This window comes from Oncorhynchus nerka, linkage group LG17 (assembly GCF_034236695.1).
Source record: "Oncorhynchus nerka isolate Pitt River linkage group LG17, Oner_Uvic_2.0, whole genome shotgun sequence".
Lineage (NCBI taxonomy): Eukaryota > Metazoa > Chordata > Actinopteri > Salmoniformes > Salmonidae > Oncorhynchus > Oncorhynchus nerka.
This window is the reverse complement of record NC_088412.1, coordinates 21,278,969-21,294,024: the sequence shown is the minus strand read 5'-3', so window position 1 is coordinate 21,294,024 and position 15,056 is coordinate 21,278,969. Positions and strand designations below refer to the sequence as shown.

At 43.1% G+C, this 15,056-nt stretch overlaps 2 protein-coding genes across 3 annotated transcripts; both read right to left on the bottom strand.

The window, feature by feature from the left end:
• On the bottom strand, window positions 1–2,372 carry LOC135561339 (uncharacterized). Its single transcript, XM_065002786.1, has 3 exons — window positions 2,352–2,372; window positions 1,725–2,281; window positions 1–1,634 (listed from the first exon to the last, which is right to left on the bottom strand). Exons 1-3 carry the CDS (start codon window positions 2,370–2,372, stop codon window positions 1,202–1,204), a joined length of 1,011 nt encoding a protein of 336 aa, XP_064858858.1. The 3' UTR covers window positions 1–1,201.
• Window positions 1–5,545, bottom strand: LOC115145446 (spindlin-Z-like). 2 transcript variants are annotated; one of them, XM_029686980.2, is made up of 5 exons: window positions 5,443–5,545; window positions 4,708–4,746; window positions 4,230–4,483; window positions 2,948–3,181; window positions 1–2,671 (listed from the first exon to the last, which is right to left on the bottom strand). In XM_029686980.2, the coding sequence occupies exons 2-5, from the start codon at window positions 4,725–4,727 to the stop codon at window positions 2,466–2,468; spliced, it is 714 nt and encodes a 237-aa protein (XP_029542840.1). In that variant the 5' UTR covers window positions 4,728–4,746; window positions 5,443–5,545; the 3' UTR covers window positions 1–2,465. The 2 variants fall into 2 exon arrangements, with proteins under 2 accessions (XP_029542840.1, XP_029542839.1); XM_029686979.2 differs by having other exon boundaries at window positions 4,708–4,749; window positions 5,443–5,544.
• Between the last annotated feature and the right edge of the window lie 9,511 nt (window positions 5,546–15,056).

The following is a 15,056-nucleotide window of genomic DNA, read 5'->3' as shown; positions in this document are numbered from 1 at the left end:
TAACGTGTTATAAATGTTTTATTTTCTCCATGCGTTTTACCATTATGGCTTACCATTGCTACAATATACCACTTGTTGTTGGTCATGGATGTTATATTGGGGGAAATTATTGTATACTGCAGTAACTGCCAACATTGCACATATTCTCTAATATAAACCGACAATAGCAACAACCTTGTCACTCAGTCTTTGACACGTTTGTTTCTTTCGAGCATTTTTTACTTTTACTAATACTGACCAAATAGTGGCTTTAACATTAAACAGAATAAAATTGTGAGAGGTTAGCAAATATATAGAGTATGGCAACATGATCAGCCTGAAGGCACTTTATGATGCTTGTTTGTTTTCTACTGAAGATCAGAATGTAGTGTAAAGTCCTGCCTCTATTCTACTCCTCAAACTTATCATACAGTCTGATGATGTTTTGAACATGTCAGGTATTCTTAGGGCCAGGAGTTTTCCTGATCTGGACAAGTCATCAGGTTGTGTGGTCAAGAAAAAATCCTGGCCCTAACTTTATGAAGACCTGTATTCCTTGTTTCTAACAAGTCTTGATTCAGCATTATGAATGTTATATTAGGCAGTTCAAAATAGTGTTTGAACCATCACCACACAGCAGTGCTTCTCAACTCCAGTTGTCCAATAACCCCAACAGCAAACATTTGTGTTGTAGCCCTGGATAAGCACACAGATTCCAATGGTTAACTAATCATCAAGCCCTCAAAGAGTTGAATCAGGTCAGGTTGTTCGGGCCAACAACAAAATGGTGTGCTGTTAGGGGTACTCGAGGACTGGAGTTGGGAGACACTGCTATACACTACTCCTAGGCCAGTGCAACCCAGTGCTATGAATCCAATGATAGCACTGTGGGTTTATCAAGGAATGATTGTCTATGAACTGACTGACAAATCAAACAAAGTTAGTTGCCTATTGATAAAGACAACAAAAAAATGTAATGATGCTTTCAGGGGCATCACAGCTTACTGCATTTCACTTTCAAAGCTAACACTTCACTGAACAAAACAGCTCAAACTAGTCTCTACAAAGATTCACTTATACAGCATGCTCGCTGTTTGGCCATTCAAGGACCAAATATGAATGGCTACTGGGGCCAGCTTTTAGTTTTATAATATATAATTCAGTTCTGCTTTGAATTAAGCATCAGGATGTGGGAAACAATTGAAATGTGGTCATTCTTGCACTATACTGTAAGTCTGTCATAGGGAAAGATGCACTCCTGGACTGTCCAAGATGTGAGTCTGTCATAGGGCAAGGTGCACTCCTGGACTGTCCAAGATGTGAGTCTGTCATAGGGAAAGATGCACTCCTGGACTGTCCAAGATGTGAGTCTGTCATAGGGCAAGGTGCACTCCTGGACTGTCCAAGATGTGAGTCTGTCATAGGGAAAGATGCACTCCTGGACTGTCCAAGATGTGAGTCTGTCATAGGGCAAGGTGCACTCCTGGACTGTCCAAGATGTGAGTCTGTCATAGGGCAAGGTGCACTCCTGGACTGTCCAAGATGTGAGTCTGTCATAGGGCAAGGTGCACTCCTGGACTGTCCAAGATGTGAGTCTGTCATAGGGCAAGGTGCACTCCTGGACTGTCCAAGATGTGAGTCTGTCATAGGGCAAGGTGCACTCCTGGACTGTCCAAGATGTGAGTCTGTCATAAGGCAAGGTGCACTCCTGGACTGTCCAAGATGTGAGTCTGTCATAGGGAAAGGTGCACTCCTGGACTGTCCAAGATGTGAGTCTGTCATAGGGCAAGGTGCACTCCTGGACTGTCCAAGATGTGAGTCTGTCATAGGGCAAGGTGCACTCCTGGACTGTCCAAGATGTGAGTCTGTCATAGGGCAAGGTGCACTCCTGGACTGTCCAAGATGTGAGTCTGTCATAGGGCAAGGTGCACTCCTGGACTGTCCAAGATGTGAGTCTGTCATAGGGCAAGGTGCACTCCTGGACTGTCCAAGATGTGAGTCTGTCATAGGGCAAGGTGCACTCCTGGACTGTCCAAGATGTGAGTCTGTCATAGGGCAAGGTGCACTCCTGGACTGTCCAAGATGTGAGTCTGTCATAGGGCAAGGTGCACTCCTGGACTGTCCAAGATGTGAGTCTGTCATAGGGCAAGGTGCACTCCTGGACTGTCCAAGATGTGAGTCTGTCATAGGGCAAGGTGCACTCCTGGACTGTCCAAGATGTGAGTCTACGGTGGAGCACAACCAGGAAATGGGGTAAAAAGGTCCTTCCAAGTGTACACGTTCCCACCCTCCTCCTAGTGGCCTACAATATCATTGCTACAGTTCTGCTGTGCATATCATAGAACTAGATTCAATGTGGACTAATAGATTGCACTTCCTGAATGACAAAGCATAACTGTTAAACCCTCCAGGGCCTTTAGGCAGTTCGAGAGATAGAGAGAGGAGGATAAGTGAAAAGTAAGCGATGGAGTGAGTAAACAAGTGTCCTATGTGGTCTTGACCAGGTCGTAGACATGGATGTGAAAGTCATCGTCGTATTTGATGTAGTATACAGAGGGCTTGGCAGGGACTTGGTAGATCACTAGGCCTGTTCGCTTCACACCTTTGTCAGTAACATACTCCACCTGCTTACCCACAAGACTCTCAGTCTCCTCGCCTGGCTTTCGGTCGGCCGGAAGCAAGTGCTTATTTTCTAGAGGGAAAAACAATGAATAATGTCAATGCTAGGGGTCTGTTCTTGAAATCTGCTTAGGGGAATTATCAAAATATGTTATGCTTATAAGTATTCATCGATAAATATTTGTCCTTTCTACAAGAACAAACCTAAATCCACTATGTTATAATTGGTGTGTAAAGAATAAACAAGTTCTACTCTGTAATCAGCCTCTCTCCAGTTCTCTGTAGGGGGAAGTATCTGAACACTCTGTTGCAGGTGGAGATGCTACTGAAGCTGAGAAATGGTCAATACCTGCTTCAGGTAAGATCCTGAGATCTCCCTCGGCATAGTCGTCCCACAGCTGGTACATGTATAGCACTGGGTCCTTCTCATAGGTGATGTAATACCAGTTAGTCATAATGGGAGCCCTGGAGAGGACCATGCCTCGCCACTCGTTCTTCTCTCCATCCTCCTTCTCAAAAAGGTGCTCCACCGCTTTGCCTACCAAATCCTCTGCTCCGTGAGGAACCTTGATCTTGTTGTTGACTGAGGAAGCAGATAAGTGTCATCAAGACAGAGACCAACATCGCATAACCACTGTGTCCCTGCTGTCTGATCATGCAGTAGCAGGTATGCAGTAAGAACACGTCATAACCACTGTGTCCCTGCTGTCTGATCATGCAGTAGCAGGTATGCAGTAAGAACACGTCATAACCACTGTGTCCCTGCTGTCTGATCATGCAGTAGCAGGTATGCAGTAAGAACACGTCATAACCACTGTGTCCCTGCTGTCTGATCATGCAGTAGCAGGTATGCAGTAAGAACACGTCATAACCACTGTGTCCCTGCTGTCTCATCATGCAGTAGCAGGTATGCAGTAAGAACACGTCATAACCACTGTGTCCCTGCTGTCTGATCATGCAGTAGCAGGTATGCAGTAAGAACACGTCATAACCACTGTGTCCCTGCTGTCTGATCATGCAGTAGCAGGTATGCAGTAAGAACACGTCATAACCACTGTGTCCTGCTGTCTGATCATGCAGTAGCAGGTATGCAGTAAGAACACGTCATAACCACTGTGTCCCTGCTGTCTGATCATGCAGTAGCAGGTATGCAGTAAGAACACGTCATAACCACTGTGTCCCTGCTGTCTGATCATGCAGTAGCAGGTATGCAGTAAGAACACGTCATAACCACTGTGTCCCTGCTGTCTGATCATGCAGTAGCAGGTATGCAGTAAGAACACGTCATAACCCCTGTGTCCCTGCTGTCTGATCATGCAGTAGCAGGTATGCAGTAAGAACACGTCATAACCCCTGTGTCCCTGCTGTCTGATCATGCAGTAGCAGGTATGCAGTAAGAACACGTCATAACCACTGTGTCCCTGCTGTCTGATCATGCAGTAGCAGGTATGCAGTAAGAACACGTCATAACCCCTGTGTCCCTGCTGTCTGATCATGCAGTAGCAGGTATGCAGTAAGAACACGTCATAACCCGTGCAAACCAAATGATGAAGTCTTTGCATTACTCAGAGCAGAGGATATGAAGCCTGATCTAAAAAAGGAGCCAAACCCATCACATTCACAACACTCACCAAGTTTATCTGTGAGAACCTGTAGATTAGACACCCTTTCGTCCTTGAATAGCTCGATGCCGTAGACACAGTCAAACCCGTCGTACTTGACCATGAATAGTGAGGGGTTGACATTGAGACGGTCCAGGACGGTGCCTTTCCATTTGCTCTGGTTGCCCTTCTCCCTCCAGGTGTGTTGTATTCTCACTCCCAGGAGACTGTTGGGGTCAGGGGTCATCACTGTGGTGTCACTCAGCTCCCCGCTACTCCGCTTTCTGGGGACACAATTTATGCATGTCATAGTTGGATATGCAAACTCATAGGATAATTTCACAAGGAAGTGGGACATATCTTATATGTTATTATGAGAGTTAAACAATTAATATTTTCTCATAAGTGAAGCCTAGTGTAGTTTACCCTGACAGTCTGGAAAGAGGAAAATTCCAAAGTGTGCATGTCATGATAACATATTTACAGAAAACAACATGTTTACACATACCTGCCCCTTTTCTTGGACATGCCTCCACAAATTCAAATACTGCTGAGGGAAGATACAGATAGAAATGTTCAGAGATTGGGAGAAAAACAGCCATTTTCAGAAAAAAAGAGACTGAGCTGTTATGTATACAGTAGTGGTTGAGACAGACAACCAGAGCAGCCAATGGCTTAGCATGTCTGAATAACTTCCTGGTTATTTCCTTGTATGCATTGCATCCATGGAGGTCACTGCAACCAATGCAGAACAAAACTACCGCAGTTATACATCTTTACCCCACATTTCATCATCTATAATAATACATGTAACTAACTATTTGAAGATACACGACCGGGATCAGGAAACACAAACTCATATACTGCAAATTGGCTAGGAGAGATCAAGAGAAGTGCTATTCAACTTCAAGAAAAATACGTCAGCCAACACCACTGTATCCCACATGCATAAATGAGAGGAGTGTAGCCAATTTAAATTCGCCACAATGATTGTATCACAAATGTAACATCGTCAATGTTACTATGTGACCCAGTGCTAGCCTACCGCACACACTGCTGATGAGACATGGAAAATGCGCGCCACAAGCACTGTTTGATCGTAATAGGTTATCAATTATTATTGTATTGATGTCAACTCCACGACATGCTGTTGTTCGGCGCACAAGCAAATGTAAATCTGCGTTAATGTCCCCGATACATAATCTATAACACGATGGATTCTCTCCCATAAATATCATATTACCTGTACACGAATTTCATGCCAAACGACTAAATTCTTCCAACAGAGAAACGCACACTACCGTCAATGCAAACCTTGCGAAACCTATGGAAAATGGGAGGATACTTCCGTGGGAAAACAATAACTACAGCCCCCATAGAACCTCGAGGCGCGATGTCCGTTGATAGGTCGGTGAAAGTCAGCGCAATGAACAATGGGAATTGCTGTCATTGTGGTGGTGAACGCAGTTTTCGTTCAGGCTCGTTCTACGAAAATGGTGGCTTTTTGACCAGACAACTTTAATATATATATAAAAATAACCTATATATATATATATATGTTGTTTTTTTTAACCAAAACTTATAGTCAGGTAATAGTTAACCCCTTTACATTATCTTAATGTATTTTATATTTTTACTACATTAATTACAAATAAAATACTAATGCTGCCTTTTTGTCACTGGTGTTACAATTATTTTACATTATTTTACATAACGATGGCTAACTGTGAACATCAAATCAAATGTTATTATAGCTATGTGTCTGGCTAGACTGTAAACTCTCCTTCCAGGCTCACATTAAGCATCTCCAATCCAAAATTAAATCTAGAATCGGCTGCCTATTTCACAACAAAGCCTCCTTCACTCATGCTGCCAAACATACCCCCGTAAAACTGATGATCCTACCGATCCTTGACTTCGGCGATGTCATACACAAAATAGCCTCCAACACTCTACTCAGATCATTGAATGCAGTCTGTCACAGTGCCATCCGTTTTGTCACCAAAGCCCCATATACTACTCACCACTCGACCTGTATGCTTTCGTTGGCTGGTCCTCCCCACATATTTGTCACCAAACCCACTGGCTCCAGGTCATCTATAAGTCTTTGCTAGGTATAGCTCTGCCTTATCTCAGCTCACTGGTCACCATAGCACCCATAACACCCACCCAGAGCACGCGCTCCAGCAAGTATATTTCACTGGTCATCCACAAAGCCAATTCCCCCTTTGGCCGCCTTTAATTCCAGTTCTCTGCTGCCAATGACTGGAACGAAGAGCAAAAATCACTGGAATCTCCTCACTAACTTTAAGCGTCAGCTGTCAGAGCAGCTAACCGATCGCTGCAGCTGTACACCTGTACACCCATCTGTAAATAGAACATCCAACTAACAACCTACCTCATACCCATATGTGTTTTTGTTTTTCTGCTCTTTTGCACACCAGTATTTTAACTTGAACATCATCATCTGCACATATATAACTCCAGTGTAAACTGATAAGTTGTCATTTCTTCACCACTATTGGCCTATTTATTGCCTTACCTCATTACTTCATTTGCACACACTGTATACAGATTTTTCTATTGTGTTATTGACTGTATGTTTGTTTATCCCATGTGTAACTTTGTGATGTTGTTTTTGTCGCACTGCTTTGCTTTCTCTTGGCCAGGTTGCAGTTGTAAATGAGAACTTGTTTCAACTGGCCTACCTGGTCAAATAAAGGTGAAATATATATTTTTAATTAGTCACATGCACCGAATACAAAAGGTGTAGACCTTACAGTGAAATGCTTACTTACGAGCTCCTAACCGACAGAGCAGTTAAAAAAATATGGATAAGAATAAGAGATAAAAGTAACAAGTAATTAAAGAGGAGCAGTAAAGAAAAATAACAGTATATACAGGGGGTGCCAGTACAGATACTAATTTGCGGGGCACCGGTTAGTTGAGAGTATGTACTGTAAATGTAGGTAGAGTTAATTAATTAGTGACTATGTATAGATGACAACAGAGAGTGGCAGTGGTGAGTCGAGGGGAGGGGAGGGGGGGGGGGATGCGAATAGTCTGGATAGACATTTGACTAGATGTTCAGGGGTCTTATGGCTTGGGGGTAGAAGCTTAGAAGCCTCTTGGATCTAGATTTGGCTCCGGTATCGCTTGCCGTGTGGTAGCAGAGAGAACAGTCTATGATTAGGGTGGCTGGAGTCTTTGAGGTCTTGGATGGCAGGAAGCTTGGCCCCAGTGATGTACTGGGCCGTTCACACTACCCTCTGTTGTGCCTTGCTGTTGAAGGCCAAGCAGTGCCCGCTTCACGACTGTCATGGTGTGCTTGGACCATGTCAGTTGGTTGGTGATGTGGATGCCAAGGAATTTGAAGCTCAACCTGTTCCACTGCAGCCCCGTCGATGAGAATGGGGGCGTGCTCGGTCCTCTTTTTCCTGTAGTCCACAATAATCTCCTTTGTCTTGATGACGTTGAGGGAGAGGTTGTTGACCTGGCACCACACAGCCAGGTCTCTGACCTCCTCCCTGTAGGCTGGCTCGTTGTTGTCTGTTGTGTCATCTGCAATTTTAATGATGGTGTTGGAGTGGTGCCTGGACGTGCAGTCATGAGTGAACAGGGAGTACAGGAGGGGGCTGAGCAGGCGCCCATGAGGGGCCCTATGTATTGAGGATCAGCATGGCAGATGTGTTGCTACCTATCCTTACCACCTGGGGGCGGCCCGTCAGGAAGTCCAGGATCCAGTTGCAGAGGGAGGTGTTTAGTCCCAGGGTCCTTAGCTTATTGATGAGCTTTGAGGGCACTATAGTGTTGAACGCTGAGCTGTAGTCTATGAATAGCATTCTCACATAGGTGTTCCTTTTGTCCAGGTGGGAAATGGCAGTGTGCTGTGCAATAGAGATTGCATCATCTGTGGATCTTTAGGGGGGGTATGCAAATTGGAGTGAGTCTAGGGTCTCTGGGATGATGGTGTTGATATGAGCCATGACCAGCCTTTCAAAGTACTTCATGGCTACAGACGTGAGTGCTACGGGTGGGTAGTCATTTAGGCAGGTTACCTTAGTGTTCTTGGGCAGAGGCACTATGGTGGTCTGCTTGAAACATGTTGGTATTACAGACTCAGACAGGGAGAGGTTGAAAATGTCAGTGAAGACCCTTGCTAGTTGGTCAGCACATGCTCTCAGTACACGTCCTGGTAATCCGTCTGGCCCTGCGGCCTTGTGAATGTTGACCTGTCTAAAGGTCTTTCTCACATCGGCTGGTACAGCTGGTGCTCTCATGCACGTTTCAGTGTTATTTGCCTCGAAGCGAGTATAGAAGTAGTTTAGCTCGTCCAGTAGGCTCGTGTCACTGGGCAGCTCTTGACTGTGCTTCCCTTTGTAGTCTGTAATGGTTTGCAGGCAATGCCACATCCAACAAGCGTCAGAGATGGTGTAGTACGATTCGATCTTAGTCCTGTATTGACACTTTGCCTGTTTGATGGTTCATAGGGGGGCATAGCGGGATCTCTTATAAGCTTCCGGGTTAGAGTCCCGCTCCTTGAAAGCAGCAGCTCTAGCCTTTAGCTCAGTGCGGACGCTGCCTGTAATCCATGGTTTCTGGTTGGGGTATGTACGTACGGTCACTGTGGGGACGACGTCATCGATGCACTTATTGATGAAGCCAAGCAACTGTTTTGATTATGCAGAGGTTGTTGATTCTGCTCTTCACAATTCCTCACTGCCAGGCCTAGCTATGGAAACACAATTTCTCGAGTACAACATCAGGGTGTATTCACTTGTGTAACACTGGTGTTAAAGTCAAAAAGCAGCATAAATAATAAGACTATTCTATTAACACCAGCAGGAACAGTAACACCAGTGATGGTAACACCAGTGACAAATCTGCAGACAATATGACATAGCCAATATGGCAGCCAAAGTAGCTCAAACCACACTTCTTAAAATGGTAAATAAATAATGAATCATGTGGTTTGATCAATTATTTTAAACACATTTATTTTCCCCTTACTATAAACTGTGTAACAACAGTTACACATCTTAAGGCCTCACAGGAAATCATCAAATGAACAGCTTCTACACCCAAAGCCATAAGATTGCTAAGACAATGCTGCTAATTAGCTAATCAAATGGCTACCCGTTGCTGCTACTGTCTATTTTCTAGCCGGTTGCTTAGTCACTTTAACCTGACCTACAGTTGAAGTCGGAGGTTTACATACACCTAAGCCAAATGCATTTAAACTCAGTTTATTCCTGACATTTAATCCAAGTAAAAATTCCCTGTCTTAGCTCAGGTAGGACCAACACTTTATTTTAAGAATGTGAAATGTCAGAATAATTGTAGAGAGAATGATTTATTTCAGATTTTATTTCTTTCATCACATTCTCAGTGGGTCAGAAGTGTACATACACCAAATTTTGTATTTGGTAGCATTGCCTTTAGATTGTTTAACTTGGGTCAAACGTTTTGGGTAGCCTTCCACAAGCTTCCCACAATAAGTTGGGTGAATGTTGGCCCATTCCTCCTGACAGAGCTGTTATAACTGAGTCAGGTTTCTAGGCCTCCTTGCTCGCACACATGTTTTCAGTTCTGCCCACACATTTTCTATAGGATTGAGGTCAGGGCTTTGTGATGGCCACTTCAATACCTTGAGTTTGTTGTCTTTAAGCCATTTTGCCACAACTTTGGGGTCATTGTCGATTTGGAAGACCCATTTGCGACCAAGCTTTAACTTCCTGACTGATGTCTTGAGATGTTGCTTCAATATATCCACATACTTGTCAGTTTTCATGATGCCATCTATTTTGTGGAGTGCATCAGTCCCTCCTGCAGCAAAGCACCCCCACAACATGATGCTGCCACCCCGCGCTTCACGGTTCTTCGGCTTGCAAGCCTCCCCCTTTTTCCTCCAAACATAATGATGGTCACTATGGCCAAACAGTTCTATTTTTGTACGATTTTGTACGAAAAGTACGATCTTTGTCCCCATGTGCAGTTGCAAACTGTAGTCTGGCTTTTTTTATGGCGGTTTTGGAGCAGTGGCTTCTTCCTTGCTGAACGGCCTTTCAGGTTATGTCCATATAGGACTCGTTCTACTGTGGATGTAGATACTTTTGTACCTGTTTCCTCCAGTATCTTCACAAGGTCCTTTGCTGTTGTTCTGGGATTGATTTGCACTTTTCGCACCAAAGTACGTTCATCTCTAGGAGACAGAACGTGTCTCCTTCCTGAGTGGTATGACGGCTGCGTGGTCCCATAGTGTTTATACTTGCATACTATTGTTTGTGCAGATGAACGTGGTACCTTCGGGCATTTGGAAATTGCTCCCAAGGATGAACCAGACTTGTGGAGGTCTACACATTTTTTTCTGAGGTCTTGGCTGATTTCTTTTGATTTTCCCATGATGTCAAGCAAAGAGGCTTGAAGGTAGGCCTTGAAATACATCCACAGGTACACCTCCAATTGACTCAAATTATGTTAATTAGCCTATCAGAATCTTCGAAAGCAATGACGTCATTTTCTGGAATTTTCCAAGCTGTTTAAAGGCACAGTCAACTTAGTGTATGCAAACTTCTGACCCACTGGAATTGAGAAACAGTGAATTATAAGTGAAATAATTTGTCTGTAAACAATTGTTGGAAATTAACTTGTTTCATGCACAAAGTAGATGTCCTAAACGATTTGCCAAAAATTATAGTTTGTTATCAAGAAATTTGTGGAGTGGTTGAAAAACGAGTTTTAATGACTCCAATCTAAGTGTATGTAAACTTCCGACTTCAACTGTATACACGGAGTGTACAAAATATTAGGAACACCTGCTATTTCCATGACATAGAGTGACCAGGTGAACCCAGGGGAAAGCTATGATCCCCTGTTAAATCCCCTTTAATCAATGTAGATGAAGGGGAGCAGACAGGTCAAAGATGGATTGTGTATGTGTGCCATTCATATGGTGAACGGGCAAGACAAAACATTGAAGTGCCTTTGCACGGGGTATGGTTGTAGATGCCAGGCACACAGGTTTGAGTCTGTCATTAACTGCAACGCTGCTGGGTTTTTCATGCTCAACAGTTTCCCATGTGTATCAAGAATGGTCCACCATCCAAAGGACATCCAGCGGACTTGACACAACTGTGGAAATTATTGTAGTCAGCATAAGCCAGCATCCCTATGGAACGTTTTTGACACTTTGTAGTCTATGCCCCGACAAATGTTGGTTGTTTCGGTCGAGAGAAGTAGGGATGCTGAGGTGCTGCAGCACCCCCTGATAAATCACAATGGAAAAAAATATATATATATTTGTTTTAAAACTTGTGCAATCAGCCTTTATTACTCAAGTATGAGCAGAGAAAAATACTTGTCAGCTAGCACGTGAATGCAGCATATGACATCCTGGCATTTAAAGCAAACAACATTTTCGACATTTCACATACTGTAAAACTTTATTTTTTCTCCCTCAAAATGCCTATTATTTTGAACGCAAGTATTTCTACCCATCTCAACACCTAGCCTAGCTGTATAGCACATAAACAGCATAGGGTGGCAGCAGAAGGAATTACAGGGGAATTACAAGTGTAGGTAAGGAAATAAAGGAAGCATAATGACATGTAAGAAACTTAGGATAGAAGAGGCTCAATTTATGACCGGGGACAGCATTTAGGGAATAATAGAGGTGTTTCACTATCAAGTAAAAGCGGTGCAGATGGCCTTTAGTTAAATAAAATAAATAGTAAGCTTTCACCAAGAGCTTGGAATGTCCAAAAATCAATGTCCCAATAGCATAGAGAGGGTCTAGTGTAAGGACAATGACACACAATGTTATCTATATGCCTCTACAGTCTTTTTGAGGGTTTCAAAACAAGTGCCAGGTGAAGTGGTACACCATATGAGAATATAGTGACCACTGCATGTACTGAAGTGTCCCATTACAACTTAAAGCCAGACTTTAGCAAAAGTAGGGGTCTGATGTTGTTTTAGGAGTGGTAGCATCCACTGAATAATACATGATCAACTTTCCACTGAGCACAAACATCAGTTCTACTTCTAATTTTGATTTTCATTTGGTTGAGTTGTCAACTAATGTGAATTCAATGTTAAACCAAGCAAAGTGTGTGAGTGAGCTCAGAAACATTTAGAAATAAATGTTTTGGAGTTATGTCTTGGTAAAAGCCCATACCCACTGGCGGATTAAGCATAAGGCAGAAGAGGCAATTGCTCCAGGCCTCACATCACCAAAGGGCCTCTAGTTGGGAATAAATTATTATTGTTCATTTTTTTATCATGTTTAAATCATTTATCCCCGAAATGCTCCACTCGAGGCATAAAAAAAATCAAATAAAAAGACCCATCAAAATCTGTCTGTTTAAGCTAGAGGTATTTTTTTTGCATGGCCTGCGTCTCAATCCCTCACATCTGCCCATCGAGTTCTGCCTTCCGCATCTGTGGTGGATGGTGGCAGAGCTACAGCAGTGTTTGTCAGAACAGAAGACAACCCTGAAAATCTGTCTTCTCACGCAAACATCTGTAGCATCGAACAGTTTGGCTACACACTAATATGACCCATCTTTGGAAAGACCCCCACAAGTGGGAAAGACACCTCTGAAGGTAACCCGGAAACTGGCCAAAATTTTAAAAAATGAAAGCAAATAGGGCATTTCCACAAAAGGTATAAGGGTAATTCCACTGTAAAAAAAAATATACACACATATATATATATATATATATATACAGTGGGGAGAACAAGTATTTGATACACTGCCGATTTTGCAGGTTTTTCTTCTTACAAAGCATGTAGAGGTCTGTAATTTGTATCATAGGTACACTTCAATGCATGACATAAGTATTTGATACATCAGAAAAGCAGAACTTAATATTTGGTACAGAAACCTCTGTTTGCAATTACAGAGATCATATGTTTCCTGTAGTTCTTGACCAGGTTTGCACACACTGCAGCAGGGATTTTGGCCCACTCCTCCATACAGACCTTCTCCAGATCCTCCAGATCAGGTTTCGGGGCTGTCGCTGTGCAATACGGACTTTCAGCTCCCTCCAAAGATTTTCTATTGGGTTCAGGTCTGGAGACTGGCTAGGCCACTCCAGGACCTTGAGATGCTACTTACGGAGCTGTATATTGTATACTGTATATTCTGAGCTTTCTTATCTCTCAGATAAAGGACAGACACTTCAATATTTACTTCAAAACATACTACATATTACATTTTTGACTATCAGTTTTTCCATGTTATTCAATGCGTTTCTATGGGCTAATAGCAGTTTTTCCATGTCTGTTTCATCAAATAAATATATATATTTTTTTATCAGGGGTCCTAAAATTCTAAATCAAATAGCTAAATGATCCTTGGTATGACCATCGTTAAACAATTCCATATGTTATCTTAGAAATCCCAGCCCGTGCTCAGACTCAAGGGGATATAATACACATTTATTTAGTAAAAAGACAAGTGTTGCTAATAATACTGCCATTGTTGTGTAGGCAGAGGACACATATAGTATGTGTAGCCCATGGACAGTATCTGATTCTGTATGGACAAAAATAGTATGGGGCCTCTACTTGGGGCCTCCAAATCACTACATCTGCTACTGCCCATACTTCCTGGTGGACACCTGATTCTAAAAGATCATCAAAGATGGATGCCACATGTCGGTCAGAAGTCAGTGATATAGGGAAACTGATTGACAATTACGTTGGTAGAACTTTTTATGCCTTTTTACCTCTTTTCATAGATGGATCCAAGGACCCCGATAGTGGACGCACAGGAGCAGGCATTTACATGAAGGCTAATGAACTGTTGCCCCTTAGTGGGCGGAGGACGTAGAACCTGTTAGAATTATAATATGCTCAGATTCTCTATCCGTATTGAATAGTTTATCATCTGGTAAATCTAATAGGAGTGACCTACTATTGGAGGTATTAGAGCTTTGAAACAAGATATAATTCATATTAATGTTCCACTGGGTAGAGGTGAGGCCAAATGTAAGATCAGAGACATTTTGATAGATGAGTGGCAGAATAGACGGTACTCTGAGCATAAGGGCTGGCATTTATATGCCCTCCAAAGAAAGGCCGGTTGACCAAGATTCCAAGATTCGACCATCTTCCCCCATTATCCCCTGTGTATTTATACCTGTGTTCTCTGTTTGTCTGTTGCCAGTTCATCTTGTTTGTCAAGTCAACCAGTGGTTTTTGTCTCAGCTCATGCTTTTCCCAAGCTCTCTTTTTCATGCCCTCCTGGTTTTGACCCTTGCCTGTCCTGACTCTGAGCCCGTCTGCCTGACCACTCTGCCTGACCCTGCCTGCCTGCCAACCTGTGCCTTTGCCGCCTCTGGATTATTGACCTCTGCCTGCCGTCCGGTACCGTTGCCCCACCTTTGGTTTACTGACCCCTGCCTGCCTTGACCTGTCTATTGCCTGCCCCTGTTGAATCATTCAACTATTGTTAATTTGATGTGGTCTGGGTCATACCTTCATACCAGATAGTATCTTTACCTTTACTCTAGGGTACAATTGGGTACTTTTTCCAACCACTGCTCCTCAGGTACACTATCGTAGGAATTTGATGGAACCTGCTGGAGCCAACAATGCATCCAACCTTCAGTAACATTGGTCAGCTTATATATAGAGTCTACTGCCTGACCATCCATACCAGGTGAGTGACCAAGACCCTAAATGATGTAGAGAGTCTGCATATGATAATGCTAATGTTAATGTTTTGTTTTTACTTTAAATCAGTAGTTGCTTTTAGTCTTTGAACATCAAGTCAAGAAATGATGGCCGAGTATTTTTGCTAACTAATTTAGGGAACTCATGTCTTCCAGAGTGAGACACAGGAGCCATAA